This window comes from Battus philenor, unplaced genomic scaffold (assembly GCF_028537555.1).
Source record: "Battus philenor isolate CCGP_79_NKW_IND1 unplaced genomic scaffold, ilBatPhil1.0.hap1 SCAF_11, whole genome shotgun sequence".
Lineage (NCBI taxonomy): Eukaryota > Metazoa > Arthropoda > Insecta > Lepidoptera > Papilionidae > Battus > Battus philenor.
Genome location: NW_027181673.1, coordinates 14186325 through 14209182, shown reverse-complemented (window position 1 = coordinate 14209182; position 22858 = coordinate 14186325). Strand labels below are relative to the sequence as shown.

At 34.2% G+C, this 22858-nt stretch overlaps 1 protein-coding gene across 1 annotated transcript; it reads left to right on the top strand.

Moving 5' to 3' along the window:
* The first annotated feature begins 811 nt into the window (after positions 1–811).
* Positions 812–21250, top strand: LOC137932442 (zinc finger protein 729-like). Its single transcript, XM_068776062.1, is given in 9 exon segments — positions 812–1652; positions 2631–3313; positions 4314–4975; positions 10471–10602; positions 11572–11812; positions 12615–12752; positions 16902–17700; positions 18419–19101; positions 20558–21250. Coding segments are annotated over 9 exon segments (4863 nt in total). The 5' UTR covers positions 812–820.
* Positions 21251–22858: the final 1608 nt, after the last annotated feature.

Here is a 22858-nt window from a genome sequence, read left to right as displayed (position 1 = left end):
ATATTAAAGACACTTTAGACCTAATTCTCTATAGAAAAATCAATTAAACAACTAATAAAAGGATCTGGTAGGAAGAACCTGGTTAGCTAAAGCCTAAAGCTAAATAAAAATAAGTTTCTATATACATCTGTCAAAAGTTTATAGAAGACACTCTTGACAGTTTGTTTGCAATTACAAGTAAAAAAGAAATCAATAAGTGTTTTTAAATATTCGATTTTCGATATTAATTTGTTTTTATTAGATTTATATTAAGTTCATATCTACAAAAGAAAAAAACTACATTCGAAATTGTTTTAAATAAAAAAATTATAATTAATCAGAGATTACTTTGTATCATCGAAATTTTGAAACATCTTAGAATTTATGCTCACTTATCAAATATACAATACGATAACAAATATTGCAATATTAAATTAGAAGTAAAATTATATTTACGATTAAATTGCTTAACACTGGCCATTGAAACATGCGAAGTGTTATTCCATTTTAAAAATGTTTATTTCGATTGGATCATATTTATTACTTTTTGCGTTAGTTTTTAAAAAATGTAACGAATACAAAATATTAGAGTGATGTGGGTAGTCATGAGAATCATTGTGTCATTATCACAGCCGAGGGTAGAAGAAAATAAGTGGCAATAATTGCGTTTACCCCAATCGGAATTCATTTTCGCGAGCCGTCGTCCGCTGTTGATCAACTCGTCTGATTTCGTTTTGTGAGTAAATTTTATAATTTGGGTATTCCGAGGTTTTAATATCGCATACGAATAGTTTAAAAATACCTTGCTAATGTTTTTTTTTTCAAGATTTATAGATAAGAAATGAATCCCCGGGATATATTTTATCAATCGAAAATGGTTTGTCCAGTGCTGTTTATGCCAAACCGCTGTGCGACGCTTTTGACACCTTGTGATGTATCAGATGATATATTCCTTAACTTGAAAATAAGCGTAATAGACATTGACGACCACGAAGCACGATTGTTCAAAGGTCTTTGTAATGTTAAGTTCATAACTGACAACGCCCAAAATCTTCGACCTCCACCTACTTTAACCACGGACCTTGAAATCACGCAAATGGAAGCACTTACTAAAAAGCCCGATATGTCCTCACCGAAAGACCACAAGGTGCGAACAGATCCCAATCGAAATCCCGACTTAAACAGTAATTATAATACAAATGTTTCAAAAAGGAAATATTCTGTGGACAAAGAAAACAAAAGTATACCTTTTAAACAGTATAAACAAAAAAATGTGCGCAAAAATTGTTCAGAGCCGTTTGATGAAGTGAAAATGAAACTAAAAAAGTACAAGTCAGACAAGGTAAGCGATCAGAACAATTCACCCCTACAAGACAATCTAAATAAAAGCAATGCGTTAGAAAGAGAGATAATTTCGTCTCTGCCGGTCGGAGAGGTAAATGAAAGGAAATCCAATAATCCGGAGGGATTTGCTTTTAAGGAGTTGGAGACTGAAAATTCCGCACTGAAGCAGCTCATGTCGACCGACATACATTTACCTAATAAACAGCAAAAGACTATACTTTTAATAGGTCATCGCAACCAAGATGGAAAGACCATTCAGAAGATTTCTGTCAACCACCCCTTGGTGAAGTGCATCCCGGGAGCTGCAACTGACTGTGAATCAGGTGTCGGTGAGTATATGCTCCATAGAAAACTAATTACACAACAATAGCAACAGCTGGATATAAATAACTTCACAGTTTTTGTTTGCCTCTTGGCCTTTTTTGTATGATTATTTTTGTTCAAACGGGTCAAAACTGTTTTATGTTCATATTTTAGTTCTTTGGTTATGTTGTTACTGATATGGCAGTCTGAATTCACTTAAAAATGCTGTCTGACCAGAGCAAATTATTCGGATTTATAAATTACTAGACAAAAAGAAAACAAATAATGTATGTAACATAGTACGAATCAAAATTCAACCAGTTTGATTTTGAATTTGAGAATATAATGACAACAAAACCAGCCAGACACAAATCGTCCTACCAAAAAGGTTTTATTACGAATTTCCAAATATTGTTTAGAAAAGTACTTTATACCCTACTTAATTTGTTTAAATTATATACATATTTAATTATACATTAGTTATAAATATATTTACATGCACCAATAAGTATATGCCCACAATTTTTACGATTTTTTTTTTATTAATTTTCAAATTTTATAGCTATTGAAAAAATGTTATTGATTACCCCTTTTATATTAATGGCGTGAATAAAAAAGAATTAAATTACGAATACAAGTGACAAATAATTAAATTAAAATTATCAACTAAATAAACATTAATTGTAACTGTGCATTATATGTTATATACTCACGTTATAGTACATTATCAATACATTTAAAAAAAAAAAAACTACTCTAACTTAAAATTTAAATCAATTGCAGCTTATGTAGTGGATAAAATAATAAAAAATATATTATTCAGTGTTTTAAAATAGATCCAATACAAACATAATGTTAGAAATGTTGACAAGAATAATTTTAATATCTAACTTACAGTAATTATTGCAGTCAAAAATTGTTATATTACGAAAAAAGGAAATAAATAGGTACCAGCTAAATCTTTCAGTTTACATTTCTTTATACATTTATTTTTCTTTTTATAGAGACTGAAGAAAATCCTTTGAAAAAAGAATATCAATGCGATAAATGTAAACAGATATTTGATCATCTAGCGACTTTCAAGCAACACATGGTGATCCACTGGATCAAGGCGGCAGAGTGTCGCTCGGATAGAGATGGCTTATTTACGTGCTCGAAATGCGGGAAGAAGATAAAGACGCGGGAGAAATTCGAGAGGCACTGTTACGGACACGGAGATCCAGAATTGGAATGCGACAAGTGTTTTAAAGTGTTCGCTTCCAAATTCACGCTTCGCATACACCGGAAAATACATATGAGAAAATATTCATGTAAACGTTGCACAAAGACATTCTCTACATTATTAGAATTAAAGGCTCACGCTGCCAAGGTCCACTCGGAGTACATTTGTGATGCCTGCGAATACACGGCGAGTGATAACAGAGATCTGGAAGCTCACCAGAGCAGCCACGAAGCCAACGCGAGTGGAGTTAGAGAATTAGAAATCGGATCGGATATTACCATCGGAAATCGATCCCCCGAATACAGTCCTCCCCCGCCGCGTGCGAACGAGGAAATGGCTTCGGAGGATAACGACTGGGAAGATGAAAACAAAACCGATGCAGACGCGGTTATTTCCAAAGTCATCTCAAATGAAATGTTCCTGCTGAATTCGAAGGCGGCTAAAAAACAAAAGAAATATAACAAGGTACGATATGTCGTGTTATCTTTGTATATCTGGTTGTTAAATTTTGATAATCTTTACCTCAATGTTAAGACGGTAAAGAAATATTGGATAATGTGTTTATCATCACATCTATACACCGTGTGGGGCAGACATAGGTCCACTCTTTTTCCTCCCCTGTTTGTGAACTGAACTCTTGTCAGTTTTTAGCGGAAGTGCAGCGGCGTCCTCTGCACACACTTCGGTCGCCAACCCGCCTGCCAAGCGTGGCGATTATGGTTCAACTCTCCATACATACAAATCTGGTGGTGCGGCTACAGTAGTACGGTCAGGGCAACAGCAGGGTGTAACAGGTGTTTTCTCACTAGGCAGACCGACGATAAAAAGATCGCAGGAAGTCGCTGGATGCAGGCGGCGAAAGACCGGACGTCGTGGCGATCTTTTGGGGGAGGCCTGTGCCTTGCAGTGGACATCTACCGGCTGGCACGATGATGATGAATATATATATATATATATATATATATTAATATATATTTGGTCAACATCTAACATGGAATGGTTTTGGTTAAAAAACAAAATGTTCTTCAACAAAATAGTTTCAATTAATTTATGTATGTATTGTCTTACAGCACAAGTAACTTATTATAAAAGTAAAGAGGCAAAAACAATTTTTAACTTTCACAAATAATTTCAGCAAACTTGAAAATTTTCTGGAAAATATCAAAATTGTTAATAACAATATTAAACCATAGTTTCGAAACTGTGGCTAAATTAATTTTTAATGTCTAGAGATTTTGACAAGAAAAAGAAACACAATAGATGGAAATAGTTAGTCTGCGTTCTTCCAACTTAAGGATTATTTGTTTTATTTATTATATATATATAAATATATATATAACAATGTGCTGGCGTGTGACGTTAACAAAGTTAGTTTAGGTATCACTTCTGTACGTAAACACAAAAAATACTTCCCTCAGTGAAAAGATAACAATTGTAATACAAGAATGCTCGGTTTTTATTGCAGAAGTGTGAAGTCTGCAGTAAGTCTTTCGACCGGATCGGAGATCTGAAGAGACATCTAATAGAACACATAGTCACAATAACTCTCTCCAAAAACCCAGTTGATGAGAATGGATCACTATCCATCCAGTGCCAAGTCTGTCAGGCGAAGGTCTTCAACAAAACAGACAAATATAAAGAGCATTTGCGCGAGCACGCAAAGCTGACCCTGTACCAATGCACGAGCTGCAACAAATCCTTTAGCGACTCCAGTAACTTTTCCAAGCATAAGAAGATCCACGGCTCCAAATACTTCCAGTGCGACCTTTGCCAGAGGAAGTTCAACTCGAAAAAGATGATAATACTACATATGGATTATCACAACAAGAATTCCCCTGTAGTTTGTTCCTACTGCGAAAGGATGTTCTTCTTCAAGTCGATGTTGAACAAGCACATTAAGTACGCGCATGTGAAGGAAATGGCAACTCGGTTCCGTTGCCGATTCTGCCACGGCTACTACAAGACGCTGAAAGAGAAGTGGGACCACGAGTGGCAGGTTCACAGAGTGAGGAAAATCGTCGCCGACTGCAGCATGTGCGACTCAAAGTTCAGGAAATACTCCGAACTGAAGAGACACTGTAGTATATTTCACGATCTGCAAATACCGCCCGCGAAGAAATCGCTAAAAAAAATTGATTAATTAATGCTGGTTCATTAAGACTTATATTTTGATGTGTTTTTTTTTTTTTTTAAACCAACAAGTTGACCTATTTTTGATTTTAAAGTGTTATTTAAACAATATTTAACATTACCAGGTCAGTTAGTTTTTTGGTTTTTCATTTTTTTTTATGTTTACGATTTCGTTGTCAGCCATACGTGCTGCTGTTTTTTAAGTTTTATATCTTTCGATATCTCTTTACAACAATTTTATCTTGTTGTGTATAAATAAATTAAAATATATATTTATTTATATAGGCATTTACAATACCCGGCGATAAATATTGCTCATCGACCTTTCGGCTAATTTCGGCGTCGTAGAGCGTTATCTCTGTCGCACGAAATACGACTAACAAAGCGTCACATAGTTAGTGTTAGCCAGAGATAGTGTTCTATGAAGCCGAAATTAGCCGATTATCTCTTTTCAAACGTCGATGTGCAATATTTATCGCCGGGTACTGTACATGCGCTAATGAATCGTCTATTATTTTAATATTTTGTAGTAGGCTTTCGCCGGCTCGGAACGCTTGTTAAAAAGGATCGGTCGGAAATATAAAAAAAATCATATGTAGATACTATATATATATAGTATATACATATGATTTTTTTTATATTATATTTTTTTTTATATTTTATATTTATTTTATTTATAATATAACTTAGAGATGAATTTACCTGTTCATATACTACTTAGGGATAATCTAATATTTATTCAAATACGGTGTTCATATTTTTAGTTTTTAGATGTTTTGTTTTGTAAGCATTTTTAATTAAGTTTTTTTTTTGTTACTGTCTTTGTTTCTCTGTCAAATTTATATATGATTTATATCGTGTTCTGACAAACTACTAATCAGGTTTGTTATATTTTTTACTGGAAATTAATTTATTTAATTTTTATCTTTGATACACTTTGAAAGCATATTTTATGTTGCGTTAAATTAAACTATGTTAATAAAACTTTCTTGATCGTATTTTACTTTTTTATAACCTTATAAAGTTGTCGACGTATGTGTGATATAATCATTTTATAATTTGTTTAGCCTTGCCTACTTAGTGTTGGTTTACAATTTTTTTTTTCATTCAATAAAAGCTATGCTTTTTTAATAATAATGGTATACAACAGTACTCCTCAACCTTTTCTCGTCTAAGGCACACTAAACTCTTTCCAAGAATTTTGCGACACTTTGAAAGACGTGTGCACATGACGCGACACTGTGTTTCAAATACAAAACACATATAATGAAAAATAGTAGAATTTCAATTTATTAATTTTTACCGCGAAGCAATGGTATATAAGAGTAATTGCAGATTACATCATACAGCCTAAGGTATTAAAGTAAAAAAACCTGTAGCGTCCTTTGCGATCGCATCGCTAGTTTTTTTAATGGTACCCGCTATTGGTCGCATCTCGTCCCCATATCTTATTTATAGGACAGGTACGTTTTTATCTTTTAATGATTCACTTTCTTTTCTTTTCTATTTCCATGCTCTTCTGTCATACTTCGCATGATCTATCTTTTTTCCACTTACATTCTACAATTTCTATGTTTCTTTTACTTACTTTCTAACATTCATTCATCGCCTTGTTCCTTACTATCACAGTTTTTGGTTATCACATTAATTTTTACTTTATCTTATCTTTTATTTTACATTTTATAAGTTAGTTATTTTATATTTTATCACAGATTGCATAGTTTTTGTTTTGTTTACTTTATAATTATCTTTTATTTTTTTTAGCTAATACCTGTATTAGTTTTGTTTACATTTATTACATGTTTTGCAATTTTTTTGCAACGATCAAGGAACACTGGTCTGTCGGATTTGTTTTCTATTAATGAGGCGATGGTATCCTATCTTATTTTTTTACTCCTTTTCCTGCTTTCGAAATCGTACCGAAGTCCTCCGAACGCGGGACAGTGGGCTATAAGGTAGACCACGGTCTGATCTACACCCAGTTCACAGAAGCTCGCAAAGCTAGTTGACTCACTAAGTAACCTAACACATTAGACAAATGTTTATAAGAAATAGACACCGTAGAAAGGAAAACGAAACTTAAACACACACACACACAAGTTACTTAAATTAATAACATTGTATATCTTTTAGTATGCAATACTCGATTAAATTATTTAATCGATGATTTACGAACATCGGCGAGTGCCGATTTATAGTCTGTGGTCAATGGTATGTTTGTACTGCACACAGCGCCATCTGTTGTACAAGCAACTTACTGGACATGTTTTAAAATATAGCGTAATTTAAAAAAAAACTAAAATATTAAATGTAGTTAATAAATATTTTATTTACACAGGCCTAAGTTATTATTATATATAACAATTTATTTAGATCGGTAGACACAAAAATATTATACAGTACCCGGCGACATTGCATATCGACCTTTGGAAAGAGACAATCGGCTAACTTCGGATTCGTAGAGCACTATCTCTGTCCCACACTACCTATGTGACGTTCTGTCAGTCGTTGCACATCGTGCGATAGAGGTAACGCTCTACGAAGCCGAAATTAGCCGATTGTCTCTTTCCGAAGATCGAAGTGCAATATTTATCGCCGGGTACTGTAATCAAATATGACTTCTATACAATAATTTCGTCATATAAAACAATGATGACTTAAAGATATATAAATTAAAATTGATTAACTAGTTAAATGTTAGTAATTAAAAAGCTATTGCAGCTAAAAAATTTATCAATCAACATCAACGTAATATAATGAGTAAAATATAAATTCCACCTTCACGTCATGACATCGAAGATGATCAGTTTTTAACAGTTAGTTTATAACATCATCAAAAAGTCTGTTATCATGGCACGACAGCATAGTGGTCAGGTGATGAGGTGATTAATAAGTGAAATACTGTGACATTATGAAACAGCCATGTAGATAGTACCAAGAGTACTATTTATAGACGCTGTCTCTACTAAATTGGCTGAAGAAGAAAAGGCCAGAGATACTTATTTTTGATGGAGCGAATGATCCAAAATATATAAAAACAAAACATACTTAACATTCAAAGCATGATTCGGCAGGTAAATCCAGATAAGGTGAATAACGTTCAAAAATAATGAATCAATAAAATAGGTCATTAATCTATGCAAAAACCAAACAAAAACATTTTAAAGGTAATCCTGACGCGGGACAAGATAATGAATTTCCGATTATAATAGTGATAATGCAACTCATGCGATATTTATGAGGCAAAGATTTACTTTCACCTTATCTAGCTTTTCCATTTCAGCGCAGCATTCAGCCAGTACTCCAGAAAAAAATTACTTCCTCCATCATCGACTCTAACAAAAGAGTCCATTTTAATGTGTTCACGTCCCCCTGTGACTGATACATCTAACAGACGTGACCACTCCACTCTCGTTATCTCACAGAGTTATAATCTTATCAAATTATTAAAACTTTTCCCAATTTAGCTTGCGATTACATTGAAACTCAGGACGTTGAGTAGGAAATTGTAAGACAATAATGTTCAAATTTTGAATTCTTTATTAAAAATCAATAATAACAACACTTAAGCATAAAGTTAAAAATAAATAGTACTATATGTGTTTCGTAATGAAGTCCTGGTAGGCGCTGATCCTGACAAACATGTCCGGCATACCGCGCGCGCAGGGGAATCCCCACGAAACTATTCCGACCTGATGTCCAGTGTTCCGGGACACCAGAGCGCTGCCGGAGTCGCCCTGAAACGAAAAGCGGCATCTTCAATAGAATCCATGAATTAAATTTAAAACTATAACTTTATATTATCAACAAAGATCCACTCTGAGAAAAATTTCGATCAGTGAGTGGCTAGCGGTTGAGTACTGTGCCTTAATCATAGACTACTAGGCAGAAAGCGAAGAAGAATATAATAAGATCAATGATTTGAAACAGCATGGTGGCGGTGGTGGTCATATTCATGTGGGAGGACGTGTACCAGCAATGGAAACATCACAAGGCTTGTACAATGTGAAATACATATACATTTAATTTGATACCTAGATGTATTTTTCCATTCCTTTGGGGTACTTTACAAAAGTTGCGAATATTATTCGACTTCTACAAGTGTACTTAATTGCTTCCGTCTAAAATCTACTCACGTTGCACATGCCGTGTCCGTACGAGTGGAAAGTGCATATCTCCAGCGCAGGATCCATGGGCGGCGCGAAGGGCGCCACCTGCAGCTTGTCGATGCATACCTGAGGATCCACCGTGCTCACATCCAGCAACTGCAGGTTATCGGGTATTCCCCACTGAAACACGTTTAGGTTGTTTATAAAGAGACTATTTATCAAATTCGTCTTTCTAATTAAGATTGTTTCTGACTTGTCATTTATGTTAATCTGTTTCGAGCACAGGCCTCGTATTGTCAAGATATATCTTTTCATAGAATTCCCATTTTGGAGGTTGTGGAAAAAAAACTTGTGATTTTTTTATTGGAAGTCTGTTAAAGAATCCATATGCTTATTCCAGATATTACCAACATCAGTAGAGGAGGGAGGTAGAGTATCAAGTTTTTTCCAATTTATTGGACAATAAAGAGAGCTTATAGTTTGGCAGCGTCATTTTTTCCACACAACTGTATTTGAAAAGACTAACCGTAATCAACTTAAAGATATGAACTTTAGATACGAGATTAACCAATCTAGTGACACAACTGATGTATATATAATTGACAGAGGCTGACTTAAAATAACAACTTGATATAATAAGCTACTTAGTTGTACTACACAAAGTGAAGCCTGAGGGTGAGAAAAGCTATATAAAATTAATTACGTTGGTCATTCCCCATCCGGTGACGAAGCTCTCCTCGCCGCCGCCGACCCACTCGAAGCTCAGCGGCACGGCTTGCACTCTCTCCGTGAACGTCAGGTCTTCAGTGAGGAACAGGACACCGATGTCGTTCTTGATATCGATCCAGTCCCAACCGGGATGGTTGGCGTAGTGACTGAACTTGACAACAATATCATCGGAGTTCCACTGATTTGAGCCGACGACGGCTTCGAACGATCTGAAAAAATAAATAATACAGGCCTTGGCGCTGAAAGGGGCTCTGGGCCTTTGTGAACCGTTCCACGGATGGATTGTAGCATCTTGGGGGTTTTGTCTCGGGGATTTGTGTCCCGAGACTGGAACTGAAATATGGAGTATACAATGGCACTTAGAGTCACTAAAGTTATCTAGAATCGAGCAAAGTTCTTTCGACGAGAAGAGAAGATTAATTTTTCTCTAGATGCAGCTGCTTGCTCGTTCAGCGCGGCCGGATAACACATGCTGGCGAAAGCGTTCCCGTGGCCTTGACAGCGAAGCTAACTATGGTACGAAAGTGCAACATCTTCGTGATTTTAGTCGGTGCAAGTGCGGTGTGACCAAGAATCTTTTTTTCGTTATACAAAAAAATGAAGCTACCCTACAAAAACATAGATTTAAACAATAAAAGGGTCTTACGAGATCAGATCCCCCTCCCAGTCCACCATGGGTTCGATGCAGTGCGCGGCCGTGAGGATGCGGCTCGCGGTCACGATGGAGCCGCCGCACACGAGGCCTCTGAAGGCGCGCCCGACCACCAGCGCCGCCATGTGCGCCGCGTACCCGTCGCTTGCCTCCGCGCCGCCCACGATGCGCGCGGAAGGATACCCTGACACATAGAGCACACACACTCACAAACTTCGGGTAATAATTATATAATAAGAACAAGCTCATCGGAAAATACTGGATGCAGGCAGCTTACAACCGGCCTTTTTGAAAATCTATGTAGGAGGCCCATGTCCATTAGTGGACACCCTTTTGCTGAAATTATGATGGAGTTGAAACAAGTATAAAACACAAAATATCATATTATGTAAATGCAGTTCCAGCCACATTATGGAACCCTCAGACGAGGTCCTCGTAGAGAATTGTTCGTCTTTTGATTCAAGTACCACTAGGTATTGTACCAATGTAAGCTAAGCTTGTTTGGTCTATTATATTTTCACAGCATTTTTTCCTACGGGTTATTTATACGGGATAATCCTACGGAAATTGATATGGCTTTTAGGTACACATAAGTTCACGCAATCTGTATGACTTTTAGTCAAAGTATATAAGAATATATTTAAGAAGTATGTAAACAAAAACTTGTAAAACAATCGTATTATAGTGTACTGGATGTTATACGTGATAAAAGAGCTTAGGAATGAATTGCAATAACTTCAGTGTTAAGAATATTGTAAAAGTGACCACAAATAAGAAATAAGGTAAGAATAAATGAAATATGACAGTGAGTGAAGAATAAAAATGAAAAATCTTAAAAAACTTAATTGTAAACAAAGACTCTGATCCCAACTAATTAGGGGTACGAGAGGCCTCCGATAGCGGGGGTCATAAAAAAAGTGACCACAAAAAAGCCATCGGAATTTGTTATGGGCTCTTCTCAGATCAGGGTGCCTTATGGACCCTCGCAATTTTAAGACAAAGGACTCCTTAAAAGGGAGTTTAATCTGATTCTAGTATCTATCAAAATGGGCTCTTTTTGCATTGTTCCCATATGGTCAATTGAAAAGTTCGTATGTGGATAGTAATGTAAATAAGTATATACCGCTCGCAATGCCGCCCAGCGTCGCCAACACTAGCAGTGCAGAGTACATTGTGACTGTGGAACTGTTAATGAGTCCAGTCGGACGGCGCGTCTCTTTATATGAAGGCAAACACTATCGCGAGCCGTCGCACGTTCGGTTCCGCAGACGCAACGCACCCGCCGCGACTTTGGAGCGGCCGATGTCTGAGATAAGGTGCAGCCGCCCCGAGACTCCCGAGCGAGTCACTTGTTGAACTCGCACATTTCAGCAGCACCTCGACAGTTGATAGTGCTCGCAGATAACAAATAATAACAAGGGATAGTTCAATGTCCTATTTCGTGTGTAAACAGAAATAAAATTCTATTGTTCGATTCGTAATGAGCATTTAAACATGTTTTCTTTTATCGTACGCATTTGCTGCTGTTTGCTGTTTTAATCGATTTATTTATTAAATTTTATTGTCTGTAAAAATAATAGTCAAGTGCTGAATTAATGCTAATTGCAAAGCAAAATATTTTTCATTTTTTTCGGAAGAAACCTCTTAGGATTAAGTAATTAAATATCCTTTATTCTTGTATTATACACGTATTAAAATTAATAAAACAAATGAATATTTTTAATTAACGGTGTTTTATTTTTTTATTTATGACATATTTGTCGTACAAGATGTTAGGTGATACACACAGTGCAGATGTATGGATGTCTATTTTCAAAGTTACTTTTAAAATGAGACCTGTAGAAGACCGTATCACAAACAGATGTATACCAGGACTGAATGAAAGACAATGTGAAGAATACGGGAAACGAGGAAAAGGAAATTGTGAAGAAAGAAAAGAGAAAGATGTAAAAAATTCATACAAAGTTAAAAAATAATATTGAAACCCGAAAACATCCCTGCCACACACAAAGCAGAGGGAATGAGAAGCTCTCAAAACGGGGAGCATATAAAACAGATATTTACCAAGTTAAGACAGTCTCAACAACCTCTTTTAATTGTTTGTATGTTTGAACTACTAGGCTACAAAAATCGGTATTACATTTAGATGAATATGAAGAAATTATTAAGAAAGTTCAAGGTCATCCTGAAACTAAAGGAGAAGGCTATGCTCGGAGTTTCAGAAATAGGAAGGTCCGCTGAAGAATCAAGATCACCAACGTGGCTCATTGCTCGTCTGGAGCAAGTGGGCGTGGCACATAGCATGTGCAATCGATGACCGTTAAGGCCAAAGGTTCTAGAATGACGAACACCGTTAAGATAGTGGTAAGTGAATGCGGGTAGCAAGAAGAAAGTATTTATTTTGTGTATTTTTTCATGACGCGTGAAATTTTTGATTCTCGTTACAGTCAAGCGACTTTAATCTCAAGTACTAGGACATTCGGTTTTGAATTCAAACCTCAAAGGATTTCTTTTAACCTGACTTGCACTGCTTCCAGCATTGCACTGAAATTCTCTAATCTACTTTGACATATTGTATTAAAGAAAAATTACAAAGTCAAGGGTCAAAGGTTTATAAAAAATATACATGAGATAATTAAATAATTAATGTATGTTGTATATATATATATATATATATATATATATATATATATATATATATACAACATACATGTATAAAATTTATGTACCATTATACTTAATACTAGTATACATATATCAAATATTTTAATGATAATATCTTATTTTACTTACCTTCATTTATTATCTCTGTTCTTGTTCATTTGTTAACTGTTAGAAAATACCTCCAATATTAACTATTCCATTACACATAGATTATTTAAGATTTTAAATAAATTATATATTTTAAATAAATGTGTTTCCGCGAAATGTAAAGAAAACTTGAAACACGCACGCAGCTGTATTATTTACTAATTTCACATGCATTAAAACACAAAGGTAATATTACTTAAAAATATATTTAAAAAGATAAACAAAAAAAAAAAGGTTACAGTCGACATAATTTGGATGATTGTTTTTTGCAGAAGTTTTTTTTTTTTTCAAATTTGCATAAACTAATTGTCATTTTAATTTTAGACGCCGTTCGGATACACGCTGCGGAACATCGGCATTGTCGTTTGGAATTTTTTTCTGTCAAATCGGTCCAAATTTAAAAGAGACTTTTTTTAAAAAAAATAGACGCAAACCACCAAAATCATGTGAAGAATTATAAGCTACCCGGAACACTCTACAATCGTGATATTCTGTATTTATGTTTACGTTCGATCTTAGCGAAGCCATAAATATTTTTTTTTTGAAAATCCGTCATCAATATTAGTGGACATAACTTTATATTAATAAATAACATAAGAATTAGTCGAAGCTCTTGTAAAATAAACAGTTGTCTCAATTTATATTAAATATCCTTGTACTAAGCCCTTTGTAATCCGGCTTCAAATTCAAGAAAGAGATCACTCACCGAATGCATGTCAGATAGGTAGCATTCGGGAATCACCGAAATCTCGTCCAAAATACCGCAATGTATGAAGACGAAGGTCAAAGACCAATGTGTGTAGCTGGTGATGACATACGGGTTCGATACGTGGTTGCTTACGACGGGCTTTATAAAAAGTTTCAAGGTCACCCACAGAGCTATGCCCGGAGTTTCGATGCGAGATCGAAACAGAAATGAGATCCGAAGAATCAAGATCATGGACGTAGCTCGAAGAATTGCCCGTCTCAAGTGGCAGTGGGCGGAGCATATTGCTCATTCAACCGAAGGCCGTTAGGTCCGAAAGATTCTCGAGTGGCGACCACGACCAGGTACTCGTTGGATTCGAGCAGCTCAGGATCGGTCACCGTAGTGTTTTTTGAAGTAGGCCTATACGTTGTGGACGTCCATCGGCTGAAAAGAAGACGAAGAATCCAGCTTTATGTTATCACAGCACGGTCACCGATTTTAAATCGTTTAATCGAAGAATCAACGATCGTCAACCGCTATACATTCAAAACATAAGTAGGTACATTGAACTTAAACGTGACGTTTTTAATCCATGAATCAACAAAATAGGTCTTTAACCTATATTGCAAAAATAAATAATTTAAAGTTAATACTGATATGTGACATGATAATGGACTTTTAATAAGACATATAATCCATTATTTTTGAATTGCGAATTATAATTTGAAATTGCGCGGCATATGTGTGTAATCTGCTCTTTTGACTTACCCCTGCGGTTAGTGTAGCGCTAAACTTTAAATTAAGTTGTTACGTCTTCTAGACCGCCCTTGGATATCTTAGATATCACGCCACGATGAAATGTTACCAGCTTAAAAAATTATTGACATTCGTTTTTCAAATAACTTGTTTTGTATAGGGTGGGCCACAAAATTTTTGCAAATAGCAACACTAGATTTCTCCAAAACCGTGAGAGTAAGGAGCCAACGGCGAGACGGAGCACATCTCGACGATGTAATTTTTAAAAAATAAATTTTAATAAATGATAATTACGGTAAATAAATCATAAACAAAATAGCATTTGTACTTTTATTTCTACACATGTTTCAAAAGTGCAAAAATTTATTTGAGACGAGAGATGACGAGAATGTATGTAATAAAAAACAATAAAAAAATTATGTACTAGTTCCAACCATAGATTTAGATAGGGGAACGAAGAGAAAAAAAGGCTGTTATTTTTTTAAGTAATTCTTTCTCATAGAAATGTACCACATAGTACGAAGCTTCGAAATAAACCATCACTAATGATGGATGATAACCACGTCGAACTCTTTAAATGATGTTAAAAGCTTCCATAATTTTTTTTCATCTAAACAGAATGCAACGATGCCTGTTCCTGTCTAATTGTTTAAACAACTCTCTGACTCTTTTCACCATCATTGCTGGATGAGAAGGCGATTTTCTTTTTTTCTGCAAGCCCGCAGTCAACAAAGAACAGAGAAGATTCAACAACTCTAGACAACAATGATGTAAAACAATTACCGCTGTTCGTTTCTTTTCAAGTCCACTCTATAGAAAGTTAACAAAATTATCGAATTTTAGCATTTAAAAATAGAATGCATAGAAATAAATTTCAATTCATCATTAATTTTTTTTTTGTGCCAGTGATAATATTTAACGACCGACATGTATATATTCACATAGCTACCTCTATATGCATTAAATGCATGTATAGAAATATAAAGAACAGATGTGGCTCAAAGAAATGCTCTTTCGAAGTAATAGTGGGCGGGACAAATCGCTGGTGCAACCACGAGCTAGTAAAAGCATCATGAATAGGCCAACTAATTGAACTGAAGACATAGTCAAGATCACGGGAAGTAGCTGGATATCATGACGCATTTTGGGAAGGCCTATGCCTTGCAGTGGCGTCTATCGAACGCTGAGGTGATGATGTTTATGATGATAAAAATATGTCGAATTTCTATACTATATCAAAGTTCAGATACAAGTGCAGACGACGCTGTTCTAGAGTTTGAAATCGCAGGCAGCTTACATCTTGCATATAAAAAAAAAATAACAAAATTTACCGCCATTAAAAAAGAATGCCGGTTGTGTTACGCTATTGTGTTTAAAATCAGAAGCTGTGCCGGGCAAATTATTAATGTATTCGCTAAGATTTTAATTCTAATTCAAATAGCGCTTGTAGGTATTTTGACGTAACCGTCATTTAGAAAAAAAAATTCAAAATTAAAAACACCATAACCAAAGTTTTTACTACAAAATATAGCAAATAAAACCAACTTTAGGTAAAGAATATATTATCGAATACATTTGACAATCGTCTAAATGAAGCAACTGTAATAAAAAAGACACAAATATTCCTTTTTCGAATTTTCAATGTTCGATATAATTTTAAATTAATGAAAGCAAAAAAAGATACATTTACAGTAAAATTCGATTCTTAAAAAAAAACAGCAATCACTTTGGATTAGCAAAAATTTTGATCGATTTTAATAATTATATATAATCTGTATATAGAAAAAAATTTAACAAATGCATAATTTAAAAAAAATACGTGTTAACATATAAATTACGAAAAAATTCTTATATTTTTCTTTAATTATAATTTTATAATAAAAAATAATAAATATATGTTTATTAAATTTTGAGATAAATTAAAAAAAATCACAGACAATATTTTAGATCGAATGTGAATATTTAAAAATGTTACTACAGCCGAAGGTAGAAGAAAAATAAAGGTTATGCTTTTTGTACCGCCCAATCAGAAATCACTTTAACGTTGCATCTTCCATAGTTCAAATCATCTGATTTTGTGTGAGTAAATTTAATTATTTGGGTATTCCAATGTTTATTTATTTGATTTAGACAGTTTAAAAATACCTTGTTTATTTTTTTTAGATTTATTGATAAACAATGGATTCGCACGGTATAGCATTTGAAGCGAAAATAGTGTGTCCAGTGCTTTTTATGCCGAAATGCTGCACAACACTCATGACACCATGTAATATTTCCGATGATATATTCCTGGAAACTAATATAACAATAGTTGATTTCGATGGTCAGGAGGCACGGTTGTTCAAAGGCTTTTGCAATTTCAAGTTCATCGACGACGATGATCAATCTTTATCAACCATGTACACCGATCACAAACAAGCTGAAACGCTTAATCACAAGATTGATTCGTCGCCGTCCAAGGACCCGAAGGTGTGGATAGACCCCAATCGAAATCCTTACTTAAACGGTAACTATTATAAAAATGAATCACAAACCACTAATCCTGAGGAAGATCAGAAAATAAATAAACTTAACAATCAGTATATATATCAAAATGTGCCCGGCAAATCTATCGAGCCATTTGAAGAGTTGGAAAATAAACTTAAGAAATGGATGTCAAGCAATAAGGTATATCAGCAGAGCTATTCCCCGGTGCACGAAAACATAAATGAAAATAATGTTTTTGAGAGTTGTGTGTTTCTGACGCAGCCAGAGCCTGAGACCAAGGATGAGGAGGCACTTTTGGACTCTCAGGCCGAGAATTGCGCATTAAAACAACTTATGTCACCTGAAACGAATGCACTTAATAAACAGCAAAAGACTATACTATTTTTGGACCATGAGAACCATGGTGGAAAGACAATTCAAATGATTACTGTCAACAATCCCTCTGTGGAGTGCATCTCGAAGGCTGTAACTGAGGTTGAAACACCTGTTGGTGAGTTTTATTCTTATTTATTCTAATTTGTGTAGCCAGTGTTTTGTTTATAATATTTTTTCACCGTATACTAAACGCAGACATTTGAGAGACAGTTGCTGCTATTTGACACATCTAACTTCTACCAACTGCGAGTAACGACAGCGTTTTATTATTATTTACAATTTTCTTATAAGAAATACTCAAAATAAACTTAAATATGCATTAATAATGAAAGTTAAAAATAATAAGTTGGCAGCTTTTATTTGCTTGTCATTACTTTAGCAATATAATGACAATAATAAATATTGTAATATTTTAAAGTTATTATTCAATTTTGAAACCTTAAATTAATTCAAAATAATAGTATGTACACGTGGAATGCTATAATAGGTATATATAAATACTAAAATTGTATGAATATTTATGTTTTCAAAATAATACATATACAAAAGCATTTAACAATATATATATAAATATTATGTTTAAAATGTATTTACGTGTAAAATATATATATGCCAGTGATTTTTAATTATCGTTTAATCTGGTAACAAATGAAAAGTATAATATTTTTTTTATAATACTATGTTAATAAGTAGTAAACTAAAATGCGCAGTCAGGTCGCGGATTCGATTTCCGTGAGAAAATTTTATATAATTTACACTTAATATATATATTTTATAAGATTACAACTGATCATAAACAAATTTTTATGTTCATAATTTTTTTTCTTTTACAGAAACCGACCAAGATACTACGAAAAAGAAATATCAATGCGATAAATGTAAACAGATATTTGATCAACTAGCGACTTTCAAACAACACATGGTGAACCACTGGAACAAGGCGGCAGAGCGTCCCTCGGATAGAGATGACCAATACATGTGCTCGCAGTGCGGCAAGAAGCTGAAATCACGGGAGAAATTCGAGAAGCACTGCCTCGGACACGGAGATCCGGAATTGGAATGCGACAAGTGTTTCAAAGTGTTCGCTTCCAAATTCACGTTACGCACACACCGCAAGATACATATGAGGAAATATCCATGTGAGCATTGTACAAAGACATTCTCTAAATTATTAGAATTGAAGGCTCACGCTGCCAAGACCCACTCAGTGTATAATTTTGATACCAGCCAATATACGGCGAGTGATCAAAGGGAGTTGGAAATTAATCAGCTCAGCCAGGAAGAATTCGGGAGTGAGGTTAAAGAGTTGGAAATGGTATCGGGGATTAGCATGAATGATCCAGGCCCCGAGAACAGTGTCATACCTCCACATGTTAAAGAACAAATGTCCTCGGAGGATAATGACAGGGAAGACGCAAACAAAAAGGATGCAGATGCCATCATTTCTAAAGTCATGTCCAACAATATCTTTCTGCTTAATTCAAATATGGCCAGAAAACAAAAGAAATATAATAAGGTACGTGATATCATGTATGATTTCTATCTTCAATATTTAATTGTAAGATTTCAGTACCGTAAAGGATAAAATTCATTTATTCAACATCGGAACTTTTAACATAACTCTTATTGATCGACGACTTATTGTCTATTTATTGTATAATCTCTTTTATTTCTGACTCTGCTTTGCAGGGTGTTTTGGTTGTGGAGAAGAAACAGAAAGAAACTCCATAACATAACATCTTCTAATAAAGTTTAAGACAGATTTAAACACATACACTTTCACAGATATAGCGTAAATCAAATAATCAGGCGACATCATTAGGATTCTTATCATTCAAATATTCGTTCATTGAATGATAAGCTTTTTCCGACGATTTATTTTTAATATGCGCTTCGAACTTTGTCATTGGTAGTCCAATAATGTTTTGCGATATTTTATTTAAAAATCTGATCATTTTTATTACAAATAAGTTAGACTTTTTGCAGTCGAAACTTTGTAACTGTCAGTTTTTCACGGTGCCTTGTAATAACACTATGAATGTTCCCTATTTTTTCGAATAGATTATAATTATTGTAAATGTACATAAGATTATAAATATTTTGTGAAGCCACTGTAAGAATATTGACTTTACACCGATTTCTCAAAGAGAGTTTTAAGCCGTAAATGGCTCTGATGGCTCTCTTTTGCAAAACAAATATTTTTAATATCCGCACCTTTACCCCAAAGCTTCAATCTATATGGCAATATGCTGTGGAAATAACTAAAATACACTATCCCAGCAGTTGTTATTGGAGGCATAAGATGTAGAATAATTTTCAAACAATGGTTATGAAATCGAGGCATTTTTATTACTTTTAATAATTCCAAAAACAAATTTTGTCCCGTTTTTGCATGTTCGTGTTTAAGTATCTTAATCTTTTTAGTAACTTATATCGTAGACTGTTTAAAACCAAGTTGAAGTCAATTAATTATTATGATTTTTTTTTTATCAGTGCCTTGTTTGTTTTTAATGACGCTTTAAGAATTACTATATTTAGAGATTATTCATATTTACGACTATTTCAAAGTGATTATGGTCGAAAATGTAAAGTGTATTTTTGTTTACAACTTATGTTCCATAAAAGGTAAAATAATAAACAAAATTTTATTATGTTTTTAATTGAATAGTTTAAGAAAAATCTTATTAAAAATTTACAATGTTGGAAGTTATAAAATAATACATTTATTACAAAATTTAATTGAAAATTCTCTTTTCTTTTCTTAGCATACATAAAGATTTTAACACGAGAAAAAACCTTTGTTTTTCAGATTTTGAGGTTATGTTTTTAATTACTTCACAGCTTACATATTTTCGCATGTATTGTTAACATATTTATTTATTGGTTTTATTTTTATACGTCAAAACAAAAATCCTCCAGTAAATCAAAAATTTGAATTTTTTAATAAATGCACTCTTTGTTTTTTAATATAGAATTGCGTCGTCTGCAACAAATCTTTCGACCGGATCGGAGATTTAAAGAGACATCTTATAGAACATGTGGTAACAAACACCCTGTCCAAAAACCCAGTCGATGAGAATGGGACCCTATCCATCAAGTGCCAGATCTGTCAGGCGAAGGTCTTCACCAAAACAGATAAGTTCAAAGAACATTTGCGCGAGCACGCAAAACTGACCCTGTACCAATGCACGAGCTGCAACAAATCCTTTAGCGACTCCAGTAACTTTTCCAAGCATAAGAAGATCCACGGCTCCAGATATTTTCAGTGCGACCTTTGCCAGAGGAAGTTCAACTCGAAGAAGATGATAATGCTCCATATGGATTATCACAATAAGAATGCGCCGCTGGATTGTTCATATTGCGACAAGAAATTCTACTTTAAGTCAATGTTGAACAAGCACATCAAGTATACGCACGCGAAGGACACGTCAACTCGGTTCCGTTGCCAGTTCTGCCACGGCTACTACAAGACGCTGAAAGAGAAGTGGGACCACGAGTGGCAGGTGCACAAAGTGAGGAAAAACATTGCCGACTGCTACGTGTGCGATTCAAAGTTCAGGAAATATTCTGAACTGAAGAGACACTGCAGCGTATGGCACAACTTAAATATACCGTCTGCGAATAAATAATTAAAAATATTGTACAACAAAACTGATCAGGGCTGATATTTTAATTTAAGCGCCATCTATTGTTAAAAGTACAAACTAACAATATAAGCATTTTAGAAGAATTACATGCCTATATTGTATAATGTAGAATAAACTAAACATTTTTGTTGAAGTGTAATTGATTGAGAAATAATTACATTATGAGTTCAACATGTTTTGGTTTGTTTATATTTGTAAACAATTATGATAGTGCATAAATATAAAGACGGTTGATATGATTCATCTTTGAAAGTTTTTATATCAGTGATTAAATTAAGCGATAAAACTTTATACTTATCATTTGTTTATTATATTTTTATTTAAATGTTAACGTTATTAGACTTTTAAAGTACAGTTTTGGTTATATGATAGTTTATTTTATATAGATATAGGTCAAAATATAAAGTTTACCTATTAGTGTTGTTTTAGAATTATTTATTTTTGTTGTCAAAAGATATTAAAAGAGTTTTCTATTAAAAAATATCTTTGTGTTTATCTTCAAACTTCTGATAAATATGTTAATTTACATTGTAAACTTGGGATACGATATATCAATGAAGATTTCTTTATAATCTGTCAACAAAAAAAAGCAATCAAGTAAATGTCTTCACGATGTTGTAAATATTTATTGAGCATTGCCATTTTAGCGTAGAGATATTTTGAAGTTGTTATTGTATAACAAGCTATGTATAACGTGTAATTTGAAAAGACCATTTGTTATGGGGAATAGGTTATCTGTCTTATTCTCGCGCGACCTTGCTCGGGCGCGCACGCGCGTGGCGGCACCTGCTTCGGGCGAACATCGGATTTCCACTTTTTCACAGTCCGCGAGAGCGTCTCGCGTTGTTGTGTTCGTTCCTGCAAAGGGCGCGAAATCTTCGCGCGTAGTTTCCTCAACTGTCAAATTGTAATATTAACATTATTGTGAATCGTTTTATCAGTTACTTGGCGGTCGCTGGTCAGTGGTCGGCGCATTGCAGCGGCTAAGGTTAGTAAACCGTTATCTATAAGCCGTCACGTTTTGTCGTTTCGATGTGTTAATAGTTTGAATCCATACAAGATTTGTTTGTCCGGCAGTTTATTGTGGAACGGGCGTGGATCGTTCGCCTTTATAGCCGTCTGTTAATGGTATGATTTAAGTATCGTCCAACTAGACGTATTGAGTGGTATTGCACTTAAAATTCCATTCAAAAGTGAACTATTTCGCTGTTAAAATAGCTTCGTAATGTTGTTTACAATATACAGGAAGTTTTGCATCATATCGAAACGCGTAATAACTAAATCGTCTTTTGCTATAATACATTAAATATGGTCATTAACATATGAAATACTGAAATGTTACGTTCAGATATCTGTAAAAACTTACGAATAAAATAAACAAAATACCTAAACAATTTATATTATCGGTTCGTTGTTCATGATTAATAATTGCGCATGTAAACATGTTAAAATTAATTCCGCATGGACATATATTTGTATCAATATATATACGAATAACTCAGGATATAGTGACGGGCAAATGATACAATATTGAAGTGACTTTTGTAGTGTATATACAAGAATTAATATAAATATAATTAATTATATTTGTATTAATATGAATTAATATAAAAATAACACATGTCT